The sequence below is a fragment of the Salmo trutta genome, chromosome 15 (assembly GCF_901001165.1).
Source record: "Salmo trutta chromosome 15, fSalTru1.1, whole genome shotgun sequence".
Classification (NCBI taxonomy): domain Eukaryota; kingdom Metazoa; phylum Chordata; class Actinopteri; order Salmoniformes; family Salmonidae; genus Salmo; species Salmo trutta.
The window spans coordinates 38,858,401-38,871,791 of NC_042971.1; the positions used below are offsets into that span (position 1 = coordinate 38,858,401).

Below are 13,391 nucleotides of genomic sequence, written 5' to 3' on the forward strand. Positions count from 1 at the left end.
AAGAGTCTTTAGTGGTGATAGAATTTAGGCCCCTGTAGTCAACACAAAACCTAAGTTTACCCCCTTTCTTGGGCACCATGACGACCGGCGCGGACCATGGGCTATCTGATGGCTCAATGAAATCAGCCCGCAACATTTCAACAATAGCTGTGTCTGCTGCTTCCCTCCTGGCAAGGGGAATACGACGGGGCCGAATTTTAATGGGTCGGGCATCCCCAGTGTCTATTTCGTGCTGAACTAGGTGCGTTTGTCCTACCTCATCTTCCCCCCAAGCGAAGCTATCTTTAAAGTCCAACAGCAGCTGCTTTAACTGTCTCTGTTGTCCCTCATCCAGACCCTGACAGTTCTTCAGCCACACAGCCTCAACGGCGTCTATAGCTTCCTCCTTCCCCCCATCGGGCTGATGGGGTGAAGGAGCCAGTGTGTTTTGGGCTACTGAGCTGCCTGTGCTTGCACCATGATGGGGAGTGAAGGCCGTCGCCGCCGGAGACAGCTGCTGGAATGGCACAACGACCAAGGGAGCAGCCGGGATGACCGGTGGAGTTTCTGCAAGCTTGGAGGAAGACGGAGGGACAGCCCTGCCCCCTGCTGGCCCTCCCGAAGTCGACATTCCCACTGTGGGCCCCCCCGACAGCCTCAAAGTGCCCGACGCTAAGTCCAACTGAGCCCCACAGTTTTTCAAAAAGTCCATTCCCAGTATACAGGGGTCCTGCACCGCTGCTACCCATGCCGGACACCCCACAGTTCTCCCCCCCACAGTCACAGATAGCTGACACTTCCCTAACATGGGGGCTAGCTCCCCCGTGACAGTCCGTAGCTGGACAAGGGTCGGCTCCACCCGCACCCCAACAGGTAGTATGTCCGGTCTCACCAGGGTTACTGTAGAGCCCGTGTCGACCAGGGCCAAACATTCCACCCCCTCCACCTTGACGATGACATTACAGAAGTCCCCAACGGTGGTACGTCCCACCACAACTACCGGACTAGGAAACACGGCGGCAGCTACACCCTGGGGGAGCAGGTCCCCACCCTCTTGTCTGCGCTGCTGGGTACCTCTTTTGCTTACAGTGGGTTTGGGGGCGGGGGGGTGGGTCCGCGCTGCCCCCTGCGCGAGAACCCGCCGTCGTTTCCCTGGTGACGGGGTAATCTGCCACACTCCCGCTGAATGTGGCCAGGCTGGCCACAACCCCAGCATACAATAGGAGTTGAGCTGACACTGCGACGCTGCCTGGAGCCCCTCTCCATGACAAGCGAAGCAGTCTTGACTAGCCCGCACAACTCGTCGGCCCACTCTGGTTTCATGACCCCTGGCACCCCAGCCACCGCTGCTCTCACCTCTGGTTGACTGGCGACTTCCACTCTCACTCCCTCACCCCAGATCAGCTCCCTCTTCCTGGCTATCTCCACTGCAGCCCGCAGAGATGGTGGGTCCGCCATCTGAACATGCTTACCCAGTTCGGTGGAAGAGAGCGCTCTAATAAAACTGTCCCGTGCCAGCTCGTCTTGCACCCCAATCGGCATAGTTGCATAAGCCCGCCTGGTCAGGCTCAGAATACCACTTGCCAACGCCTTTAATGATTCCCCCTGAAGTCTCTTTTTGTTACTCAGTTCAATCCGCAGCATGTTGGGCTGCGCGTCGCTGCCGAAACGGCCCCCCAATGCCTCCACTAGCGCACCGTAGTCGCCCCTCTCGTCCGGGGCTAGCGTTAACAGGCATTCCGACGCCTCCTCTGCCAGGCTCAGGGCAAGCTGTAACGCTTTCGTCTCGTCAGACCACCTCCCGGCTGCAGCCAACAACTCGAATTGAGTGAAAAAAACTTCCCATTTACCTTGTCCATTGAACTTTGGTAGTTTAGCCGCTACCGTGGCTAATGGCAATAGGCCGCCGCCATCACTGTTTACATACGCAGGCCCCGCCATTTCCGCACCCGGTGACGTCGATATCCCCGTCGCCGTGACGTCTGCTCTCGAGCGGAGTGAAGGAAAACCCGCCAGTTCTGCCATCTTGCTGACTGACAATTTAACTCCCGCCATGTGGCTCTCCAGCTCATCTACCGCTGTCGCCGCCCGACCCTCCCGACCGGGTACCCCCGAGCCCACAACGGACACTTTGTCCGACTCTTCCTTAATTTTCTGCCTCGCCCCAAGCATCATGACCGTAGATGCGAGTTACGCTAAAGCCAACCCGGCCTATACTGAACAGCTAACTCGCCTAGTCTCGATCCCGTAGTTCGAAAGCACTTCTGACACCAATGTAATGACCCGGCTGGGTCATAAAAGGAAAAGAGACGGACTCCAGGTGTGCAGGTCAGAACACAGGTTTATTCCTAAACTGGGCTATTGTTGTGGCCACAGCCCACGCCGCTAAATACCGAACGTACACAATTACACCATGTCGGGTTAAGGGTCACCCCCATAAGAACAGATCAAGGCCCGAACAGAAAAGAGAGAGAGAGATGAGACAGCAATCCCTATTTATGCATTTCCAAATCCCGCGGGATTACCCATCATACCCCCCACCCTTTCCCTCTGTCCTGACACATTCAACCCCTGCTAGTAGCCATGAGAACCATAACACACCCACGAACACAGAACACAATACCGGGTCGTTACAATATAATCACTCTTAGTGATTATGTGCGTCAAGGCATTATTCCACGGGGACTCGGGTGACAAAAATAACTATCATTGGGACAGCGCACAGATTTCTGTGAGCGCTGGTGTGCCATCCTGAACAAATGCTCTATTGATTTAATGACATTAATTGTTGACCAGTTGAAAAGGATCTTATTGAAATGGATAACACGATTGAAGAGAAACGCACAGCTCTGCAAGGAGCTGTTAATGATGATGGCATATTCAATGAACTGATAAACTAACCCAGCGCTCCAGGACAAGTTGTCTACAGAATAAAGGAACTTAAAATCAAGAAATTCAATCAAGACAAAAAAGACAAGGCAGAGGACAAAGTCTACTTCTGGAGAAACCCTGACAGAGGAGGTCCTGCTCCTCCTCTCCATGACAGACGCAGGAGGGATGCCGCTTACTTCTATCCATCCCCGTCTGACCAGGCCGCGGGCACGCGCACCGATGAGATGCCGCACCCGACGGGGTAAGAATAAACTACTCCCAGAGGCGGAGGGTCCCAGAACCCACGGGACTGAGTGTCTTTAATTTATCAAGCAAGATATTCAGCCCTGCCCATATCTCCTTGCTTAATAAAGGGTTATATTTTATGCCTACAACTCAGTGCAACGATTTTGATGTTAAGGTCGACATGTTTAAGTTTTTTATAAACATCCGTTTAAGGGAATACTTCAGCTCCCCTAATCGTGATGTTTCTACTGAACATGTAGGTTGCTCACCTGCACATACTATGACTCCTTTTAGAAGTAAGAGTTATTTTGTACCTCCAGCCAATCACATATTGCAGACTTGTTGAAAAAGTTGTTAATCTCCTTCAGAACAAACAGGAGTACATATCTTTTCAGAATTTACCTAGGGATGAAAAACATGCTTTACTTGATTTACAATCCGATGCGTCAGTCCTTACCCGCCCTGCTGATAGGGTGGGTCAGTTGTACTCAAGGATAGGACAGTTTATGTAAATGTGTGTCATAGACAACTGTTTGGCAACACCTTTTACAAGAAACTCAGAAGTGACCCCACTGCCCAATTTCAGAACACGATCTTTACTGTCCTAGATGGGTATTTAAGTTCTGGTCAGATTAGCCAAAAAGTCATTCTTTTTTGGTTTTCAACACCCTATAATTGCCACTTTTTATACTTTGCCGAAATTACACAAGAATGTTACAAACCCTCCAGGGCGCCCTATTGTAGCGGGTATTGATGCAGTAACGGCCCCTCTATCTACTTTTGTTGACTTTTTTATTAGACCGTTCGCAGAACAGCTCCCCTCCTTTGTGAAGGACACCAGCAGTATGATCCCAGAACAGCTCCCCTCCTTTGTAAAGGACACCAGCTGTATGGTCTCAGAACAGCTCCCCTCCTTTGTAAAGGACACCAGCAGTATGATCTCAGAACAGCTCCCCTCCTTTGTAAAGGACACCAGCTGTATGGTCGCAGAACAGCTCCCCTCCTTTGTGAAGGACACCAGCAGTATGATCCCAGAACAGCTCCCCTCCTTTGTAAAGGACACCAGCTGTATGGTCTCAGAACAGCTCCCCTCCTTTGTAAAGGACACCAGCAGTATGATCTCAGAACAGCTCCCCTCCTTTGTAAAGGACACCAGCTGTATGGTCTCAGAACAGCTCCCCTCCTTTGTGAAGGACACCAGCAGTATGGTCTCAGAACAGCTCCCCTCCTTTGTAAAGGACACCAGCAGTATGATCTCTATCATTGAATCTCTCGATCCTCTCCCAGAGAACCCTTTGTTAATTACTTTTGATGTTGAGTCGTTATACACAAATATTCCACACGAGGGCGGTATTGAAGCTATGGAACATTTTCTTCTACAACGTGACCCGAATGAACTACCTTCCAGTGCCTGCATTATAACATTGGCTGAATTAGTACTCACACACAACTACTTCATTCATGTTAATACATTATTTTTTTATTCAGATGAAGGGTACTGCTATGGGATCCCCCATGGCTCCTAACTATGCTAATTTGTATGTGGGTTACATGGAGAAAGTCTATTTTCAATCCTCTCAAATGTTTTCTTTCCTAACATCATTTGGAAACGGTATATTGATGATATTTTTGTTCTGTGGAGGGGTTATGAAAAACAGCTCAAGGTGTTCCATGCTTTTCTTAACTCCTGTTCTGAGCATCTGAGATTTACTATGCAATCTGATAACTGATTTGACATGTTTCTTGATCTTCTGATCTTGTTTGAAGACAATGTTCTATACAATGATCTTTACAGGAAACCTACTGATCGTAACAGTTTGAGGGCTGATGGTTGTCACCCACTTCCCTTGAAAAACAGTTTGCCATACAGCCAATTCTGTCGAATCAAAAGAATTTGTAAAAAAAACAATCTGATTTGAACAGAAATATGGCTGAGACGCAAAGAAAATTCAAGGAGAGTGGGTACAAAAATGGTCAGATTAATTCTGCCATTGAGAAAATTCAAAACGAGACATGACCTTTTAAGGTCAGTCTCGCAAAAATAAGCCTTCTTGCGTTCTAACTACCCGTTATTCAAAGTGCTCTGAACAAATCAAGGGAATCGTTCAAACATTGGCACATTCTAAGATCCGATGATAGTATTGGTAATGTGTTTTCGGACCTTCCCTTGGTCGTATTCTCACGGGGCAGAAATCTCAGAGATAAACTGGTAAACTCTGATTTACCACCCCAAGATATCTCTGCACGTGTATTTGTGCCCCTCCTGGATGGAAACTACAAGTGTAATGGCTGCGCTCAATGCAATGGCACTTATAAATGTAGATCCTTCAAACCCCCCCAAACAGGGAAACAGATCCCAATCAAAGGTGTTATCACATGCCCCACTAAGACAGTTATTTATCTTATAACTTGTCCTTGTGGAAAAAATTATGTCGGTAAAACAAAGCGCGAATTAAAAGTACATATCTCGGAGCATTGTAGCATCATTAGGTGCAAAAACTCGACTTACCCAGTTGCGGCCCACTTTTTGGAAGAAAACCACTCGATTTCGCCTCTACGTTATATTGGCATCGAACATGTCACCACCCTCCCTAGGAGAGGGGGTGACCTTGTCAATTTGTTAAAATGAGAGGCTGCTTGGATCTTTAATTTAAAAACCCTTGCTCCCTTCGGTCTTAACGTAGACTTTGATCTGAAGCCATTCTTGTGATTATTGTGATTTTGCTATTGTAAATGTTTGTAGGCTTATGTAGCCAAATTGGATATGTGATTGTACGCTATCCATTTATGTTTTTTGTATGCTATTTTAATATGAAAATTAACCAATGATATCAGGCCACACCCAGCCATGATTACAGACACCTGTGTGTCTTTTGACACTATATAAATGAGTCATCCCGCACTGTTTGTCATTCTACCCTGATGAAGACAGCTTGTCTGTCAACGTTGGACATAAATATTTTAGCATCTGAGCTCCTAGAGTGTGCAGCTCTCCTTTTATTTTTTTAAACATTTGATATCAACTACCTGTAGGGTACTCTTTATTCCCCTTGTATGACTTACAATGTGTCATGATGTTGATGATGAAGAGAGGCAGATGGTAGTGGCCTAAATCAAATGATTTGCTGTTCCAAAAACTGAACTGCCATTTTAACCTGACCTACTTCCACTTCTTGTCCTTAGTTAATCTCTTTGCTGTCTTTTCAGGTCCACTGAAAACACACACACTCACTCACATTTTCTGATGTGTGAACCACACCCATATCTGTTCATCTGGACTACATAGCAATTCCTACCATTGTCACTGACTGTATTTACCCTAAACAATGTGCAGTCCCAGTGTCTCATACAAGTTAAAATGGAGAGGGAGTACTTCACTTGTGACATGGAATTATACATTTCGAAATCAAGGCATGACACCGTTATAGGATCTGTCTGACAGTTTTAAATGTGTTATATCTGTTCTAGAGTCCAGCACAGCTGAATGGGTTTAATTTAGCTCATGATGTCACCAATCCCTCATCCCAGCCACAGTTTGAGTCCCACCCCCTGCACCCGCAACAGACCCAAATATTCTCAGTAGAGAGCAGTGGGGTGGGAAGTATGAGTTTCTGCTCTCCTGTATCGGCTACTGTGTGGGACTGGGGAACGTGTGAAGGTTTCCCCACCTCTGCTACCGCAAACACACCTTAGTTAGTCTACTGTGAGTCTCCTTCAGCTCTCCATGTGAAGCTAGCACATAGTTGAATGATGAATCCTCTTGTGTTGGCTGGCAGCATTCCAGATGTTGTAAGTGATTATAAAGCCATAGTGCTGTTTGTAGGAACTGTCCTTACATGCTGTGTATACGTGCATCAGCTCAGTGTATAAACAATCAAATGAATGAGGGATGTCTCCGCTTGAATTATCCAGTTTCCCCAGCCTAAAACCCCAAACGGCAAGCAATGCAGATGTAAAGGCATGGTTGCTAGGAAAAACTCCCTAGAAAGGCGGAACCTAGGAAGAAACCTAGAGAGGAACCAGGCTCTGAGGGGTGGCCAGTCCCCTTCTGGCTGTGCCGGGTGAAGATTATAACAGAACATGGCCATTAAGGCCAGATTGTTCTCCAAGATGTTCAAACATTCATAGATGACCAACAGGGTCAAATAATAATCACAGAGGGTGCAACTGGCCAGTACATCAGGAGTAAATGTCACTTGGCTTTTCATAGCCGGGCATTCAGAGGTCGTAATAGCAGGTGCGGTAGAGAGAGAGAAGGTTGAAAACAGCTATGTACTTAAGAGCTGTTACTCTAACTTTGTAGGTGGTTTACGTGACTTAGTGCTGATCGTTTTGGCGACTCCATTACCCGCAGTATTAGACTTAAAACTAATCATCCAGCGATCATACACTGTTTACCAGGGGGCAGGGCTACCGACGTTAAGGCTAATCTAAAGACGGTGCTGGCTAAAGCTAAAACTGGCGAGTGTAGAGAGTATAGAGATATTGTTATCCACGTCGGCACCAACAATGTTAGGATGAAACAGTCAGAGGTCACCAAGCGCAACATAGCTTCAGCATGTAAATCAGCTAGAAAGATGTGTCGGCATCGATTAATTGTCTCTGGCCCCCTCCCAGTTAGGGGGAGTGATGAGCTCTACAGCAGAGTCTCACAACTCAATCGCTGGATGAAAACTGTTTTCTGCCCCTCCCAAAAGATAGAATTTGTAGATAACTGGCCCTCTTTCTGGGATTCACCCACAAACAGGACCAAGCCTGGCCTGCTGAGGAGTGACGGACTCCATCCTAGCTGGAGGGGTGCTCTCATCTTATCTACGAACATAGACAGGGCTCTAACTCCTCTAGCTCCACAATGAAATAGGGTGCAGGCCAGGCAACAGGCTGTTAGCCAGCCTGCCAGCTTAGTGGAGTCTGCCACTAGCACAGTTAGCGTAGTCAGCTCAGCTTTCCCCATTGAGACCGTGTCTGTGCCTCGATCTAGGTTGGGCAAAATTAAAAATGGCGGTGTTCGCTTCAGTAATCTTACTAGTATAAAGACCTCCTCCATTCCTGCCATTATTGAAAGAGATTGTGATACTTCACATCTCAAAATTGGGTTACTTAATGTTAGATCCCTCACTTCCAAGGCAGTTATAGTCAATGAACTAATCACTGATCATAATCTTGATGTGATTGGCCTGACTGAAACATGGCTTAAGCCTGATGAATTTACTGTGTTAAATGAGGCCTCACCCCCTGGTTACACTAGTGACCATACCCCCGTGCATCCGGCAAAGGCGGAGGTGTTGCTAACATTTACGATAGCAAATTTCAATTTACAAAAAAAAAAACAATGACGTTTCGTCTTTTGAGCTTCTAGTCATGAAATCTATGCAGCCTACTCAATCACTTTTTATAGCTACTGTTTACAGGCCTCCTGGGCCATATGCAGTGTTCCTTACTGAGTTCCCTGAATTCCTATCGGATCTTGTAGTCATAGCAGATAATATTCTAATTTTTGGTGATTTTAACATTCACATGGAAAAGTCCACAGACCCACTCCAAAAGGCTTTCGGAGCCATCATCGACTCAGTGGGTTTTGAACAACATGTCTCTGGACCTACTCACTGCCACAGTCATACTCTGGACCTAGTTTTATCCCATGGAATAAATGTTGTGGATCTTAATGTTTTTCCTCATAATCCTGGATTATCGGACCATCATTTTATTGCGTTTACAATTGCAACAAATAATCTGCTCAGACCCCAACCAAGGAAGATTAAAAGTTGTGCTATAAATTCTCAGACAACCCAAAGATTCCTTGATGCCCTTCCAGACTCCCTCTGCCTACCCAAGGACGTCAGAGGACAAGAATCAGTTAACCACCTAACCGAGGAACTCAATTTAACCTTGCGCAATACCCTAGATGCAGTTGCACCCCTAAAAATTAAAAACATCTGTCATAAGAAACTAGCTCCCTGGTATACAGAAAATACACTAGCTCAGAAGCAAGCTTCCAGAAAATTGGAACGGAAATGGCGCCACACTAAACTGGAAGTCTTCCGACTAACTTGGAAAGACAGTACCGTGCAGTATCGAAGAGCCCTCACTGCTGCACGATCATCCTATTTTCCAACTTAATTGAGGAAAATAAGAACAATCCGAAATTTCTTTTTGACACTGTCGCAAAGCTAACTAAAAAGCAGCATTCGCAAATGGAGGATGGCTTTCACTTCAGCAGTAATAAATTTCTGAACTTCTTTGAGGAAAAGATCATGATCATTAGAAAGCAAATACGGACTCCTCTTTAAATCTGGGTATTCCTCCAGGGCTCCATTGTCCTGAGTCTGCACACTCTGCAGGACCTAGGATCAAGGGAGATACTAAAGTGTTTTAGTACTATATCTCTTGACATAATGATGAAAATAATCATGGCCTCCAAACCCTCAAGCTGCATATTGGACCCTATTCCAACTAAACTACTGAAAGAGCTGCTTCCTGTGCTTGGCCCTCCTATGTTGAACATAATAAACGTCTCTCTATCCACCGGATGTGTACCAAGCTCACTAAAAGTGGCAGTAATAAAGCCTCTCTTGAAAAAGCCGAATCTTGACCCAGAAATTATAAAAAACTATCGGCCTATATCGAATCTTCCATTCCTCTCAAAAATTTTAGAAAAAGTTGTTGCGCAGCAACTCACTGCCTTCCTGAAGACAAACAATGTATACGAAACGCTTCAGTCTGGTTTTAGACCCCATCATAGCACTGAGACTGCACTTGTGAAGGTGGTAAATGACCTTTTAATGACGTCAGACCGAGGCTCTGCATCTGTCCTCATGCTCCTAGATCTTAGTGCCGCTTTTGATACCATCGATCACCACATTCTTTTGGAGAGATTGGAAACCCAAATTGGTCTACATGGACAAGTTCTGGCCTGGTTTAGATCTTATCTGTCGGAAAGATATCAGTTTGTCTCTGTGAATGGTTCGTCCTCAAAATCAATTGTAAATTTCGGTGTTCCTCAAGGTTCCGTTCTAGGACCACTATTGTTTTCACTATATATTTTACCTCTTGGGGATGTCATTCGAAAACATAATGTTAAATTTCACTGCTATGCGGACGACACACAGCTGTACATTTCAATGAAACATGGTGAAGCCCCAAAATTGCCCTCGCTAGAAGCCTGTGTTTCAGACATAAGGAAGTGGATGGCTGCAAATTTTCTACTTTTAAACTCGGACAAAACAGAGATGCTTGTCCTAGGTCCCAAGAAACAAAGAGATCTTCTGTTGAATCTGACAATTAATCTGGATGGTTGTACAGTCGTCTCAAATAAAACTGTGAAGGACCTCGGCGTTACTCTGGACCCTGATCTCTCTTTTGAAGAACATATCAAGACTGCTTCAAGGACAGAATTTTTCCATCTACGTAACATTGCAAAAATCAGAAACTTTCTGTCCAAAAATTACGCAGAAAAATTAATCCATGCTTTTGTTACTTCTAGGCTCGACTACTGCAATGCTCTACTTTCCGGCTACCCGGATAAAGCACTAAACAAACTTCAGTTAGTGCTAAATACGGCTGCTAGAATCCTGACTAGAACCAAAAAATGTGATCATATTACTCCAGTGCTAGCCTCCCTACACTGGCTTCCTGTTAAGGCAAGGGCTGATTTCAAGGTTTTACTGCTAACCTACAAAGCATTACATGGGCTTGCTCCTACCTATCTTTCCGATTTGGTCCTGCTGTACATACCTACACGTACGCTACGGTCACAAGACGCAGGCCTCCTAATTGTCCCTAGAATTTCTAAGCAAACGGCTGGAGGTAGGGCTTTCTCCTATAGAGCTCAATTTTTATGGAATGGTCTGCCTACCCATGTGAGAGACGTAGACTCAGTCTCAACCTTTAAGTCTTTACTGAAGACTTATCTCTTCAGTAGGTCCTATGATTAAGTATAGTCTGGCCCAGGAGTGTGAAGGTGAACGGAAAGGCTGGAGCAACGAACCGCCCTTGCTGTCTCTGCCTTGTCGGTTCCCCTCTTCCCACTGGGATTCTCTGCCTCTAACCCTTTTACAGGGGCTGAGTCACTGACTTACTGGTGTTCTTCCATGCCGTCCATGGGAGGGGTGCGTCACTTGAGTAGGTTGAGCCACTGACGTGGTCTTCCTGTCTGGGTTGGCGCCCCCCCCTTGGGTTGTGCCGTGGCGGAGATCTTTGTGGGCTATACTCGGCCTTGTCTTCGGACGGTAAGTTGGTGGTTGTAGATATCCCTCTAGTGGTGTGGGGGCTGTGCTTTGGCAAAGTGGGTGGGGGTTATATCCTGCCTGTTTGGCCCTGTCCGGGGGTATCATCGGATGGGGCCACAGTGTCTTCTGATCCCTCCTGTCTCAGCCTCCAGTATTTATGCTGCAGTAGTTTATGTGTCGGGGGGCTAGGGTCAGTCTGTTACATCTGGAGGATTCTCTTGTCTTATCCGGTGTCCTGTGTGAATATAAATATGCTCTCTCTAATTCTCTCTTTCTCTCTTTCTTTCTCTCGGAGGACCTGAGCCCTAGGACCATGCCTCAGGACTACCTGGCATGATGACTCCTTGCTGTCCCCAGTCCACCTGGCCATGCTGCTGCTCCAGTTTCAACTGTTCTGCCTGCGGCTACGGAACCTGACCTGTTCACCGGACGTGCTTGTTGCACCCTCGACAATTACTATGATTATTATTATTTGACCATGCTGGTCATTTACGAACATTTTAACATCTTGACCATGTTCTGTTATAATATCCACCCGGCACAGCCAGAAGAGGACTGGCCACCCCTCATAGCCTGGTTCCTCTCTAGGTTCTTCCTAGGTTTTTGGCCTTTCTCAGGAGTTTTTCCTAGGGAGTTTTTCCCAGCCACCGTGCTTCTTTCACATGCATTGCTTGCTGTTTGGGGTTTTAGGCTGGGTTTCTGTACAGCACTTTGAGATTCAGCTGATGTACGAAGGGCTATATAAATAAATTTGATTTGATTTGCTACACCGGAGGGGTCACTTCAGGGTGTTGCCTTCTACCTGACCCCTGACTGGGGTCGGCTGACCAGTGCACAGGTACGTCCCGTAGTGGAGGCAGGCTGGTATAATATCTAGTCAAGTATAGGTTGTGTGTTTTTGTGTGTGTGTGTGCCTACCTTTAATGATGTGTATCAAGGCCCTTGCTGCTGGCCAACAAAGTAAACAGCATGTCTTAACTGTCACCGTTACCATGTAGGTGTGGAACGATGCTCCTCCCAGATCTTCTACTCATTGGGGATTGGTGTTGGTGGGCTACTCTCCATGGCCTCCTACAATAGGTTTAATAACAATGTCAGTAGTACTCTTCTATGCACTCTGAGGCTATAGGCATGCTGGGAAATGGAGTCTATTCTAACATTGTTCTGCTTTCAGGTACTGTCTGGTCATCACCATAGGGAACTGCAGCACCAGCTTCTTTGTGGGGTTCGCCATATTCTCAATCCTGGGTCACATGGCTTTGAGGAAGGGAGTGCCTGTTAGAGAGGTGGAAGACACTGGTAGCTCTCAATGAGAAAATCACTCTTGTATTAACAATACATTTATTTTACGTTTATGACATGGTAATCACAATACATCCAGTTATTATCATGGCAATAAAGTTATTTTATGGCAAATATAAGCTCATTATTGTTCTTCCGCCAGGTCCCGGTTTGGCATTTGTGGCATACTCAGAACCTCTTGCTCGACTGCCAGGCTCTGTGTTTTGGTCGATCCTCTTCTTTTTCATGCTGGGGGTCGACACTCTGGTAAACCACAGTTTTGTTCTGTATTGAACCACAGCGCTTTAAACCAACCAAACGCAGACATCTAACACCCCGCTCCCTGTCTCTCTGACCCTCACCCCTGTAGTTTGGTGACATGGAGGGTATCACCATGGCCATGCTGGATGAGTTCCCACAGCTCAGAGCTAACATGAAGCAGAAGTCTCCTTTCCTGGGACTGCTGTGTTTCGGCTTCTGTCTAATGGGAATGCTGTTGATCACGTGTGTGTGTGTCTTGACTTGTTTATTAGTAAGGAAGGCGTGTGTGTGTTAGTGCTGGTGTCCTTCTCTCCATAGGGAGGGATTTACTGGTTCAACCTCATCGACTCCTTCACCACTAGCTTCGGCCTCATCATTACCCTCTTCATTGGCATCTCCTTCTTCTATGGTACACAGCAACATGCACCTCTAACTCCATACCCTGCATGCTACATTTCACATACTAAGCACACATACTAACCCCTATTCAGACATGCCGCACACTTACTGTATGTCATTTGTGTC

The 13,391-nt window shown here is 46.4% G+C and overlaps 1 protein-coding gene across 1 annotated transcript; it reads left to right on the top strand.

Moving 5' to 3' along the window:
• The first annotated feature begins 12,088 nt into the window (after nt 1-12,088).
• On the top strand, nt 12,089-13,171 carry LOC115148981 (sodium-dependent proline transporter-like). The gene is made up of 5 exons (XM_029691363.1): nt 12,089-12,162; nt 12,323-12,417; nt 12,499-12,623; nt 12,769-12,872; nt 12,976-13,171. Coding segments are annotated over exons 2-5 (417 nt in total). The 5' UTR covers nt 12,089-12,162; nt 12,323-12,415; the 3' UTR covers nt 13,162-13,171.
• Nucleotides 13,172-13,391: the final 220 nt, after the last annotated feature.

What these genes read in the sequence shown, in the direction of transcription:
- LOC115148981 (XM_029691363.1), top strand. An exon ending in TAGAGAGGTGGAAGACACTG is followed by an intron (nt 12,624 to 12,768) that starts GTAGCTCTCAAT and finishes TTCTTCCGCCAG; the next exon opens with GTCCCGGTTTGGCATTTGTG. An exon ending in TGCTGGGGGTCGACACTCTG is followed by an intron (nt 12,873 to 12,975) that starts GTAAACCACAGT and finishes TCACCCCTGTAG; the next exon opens with TTTGGTGACATGGAGGGTAT.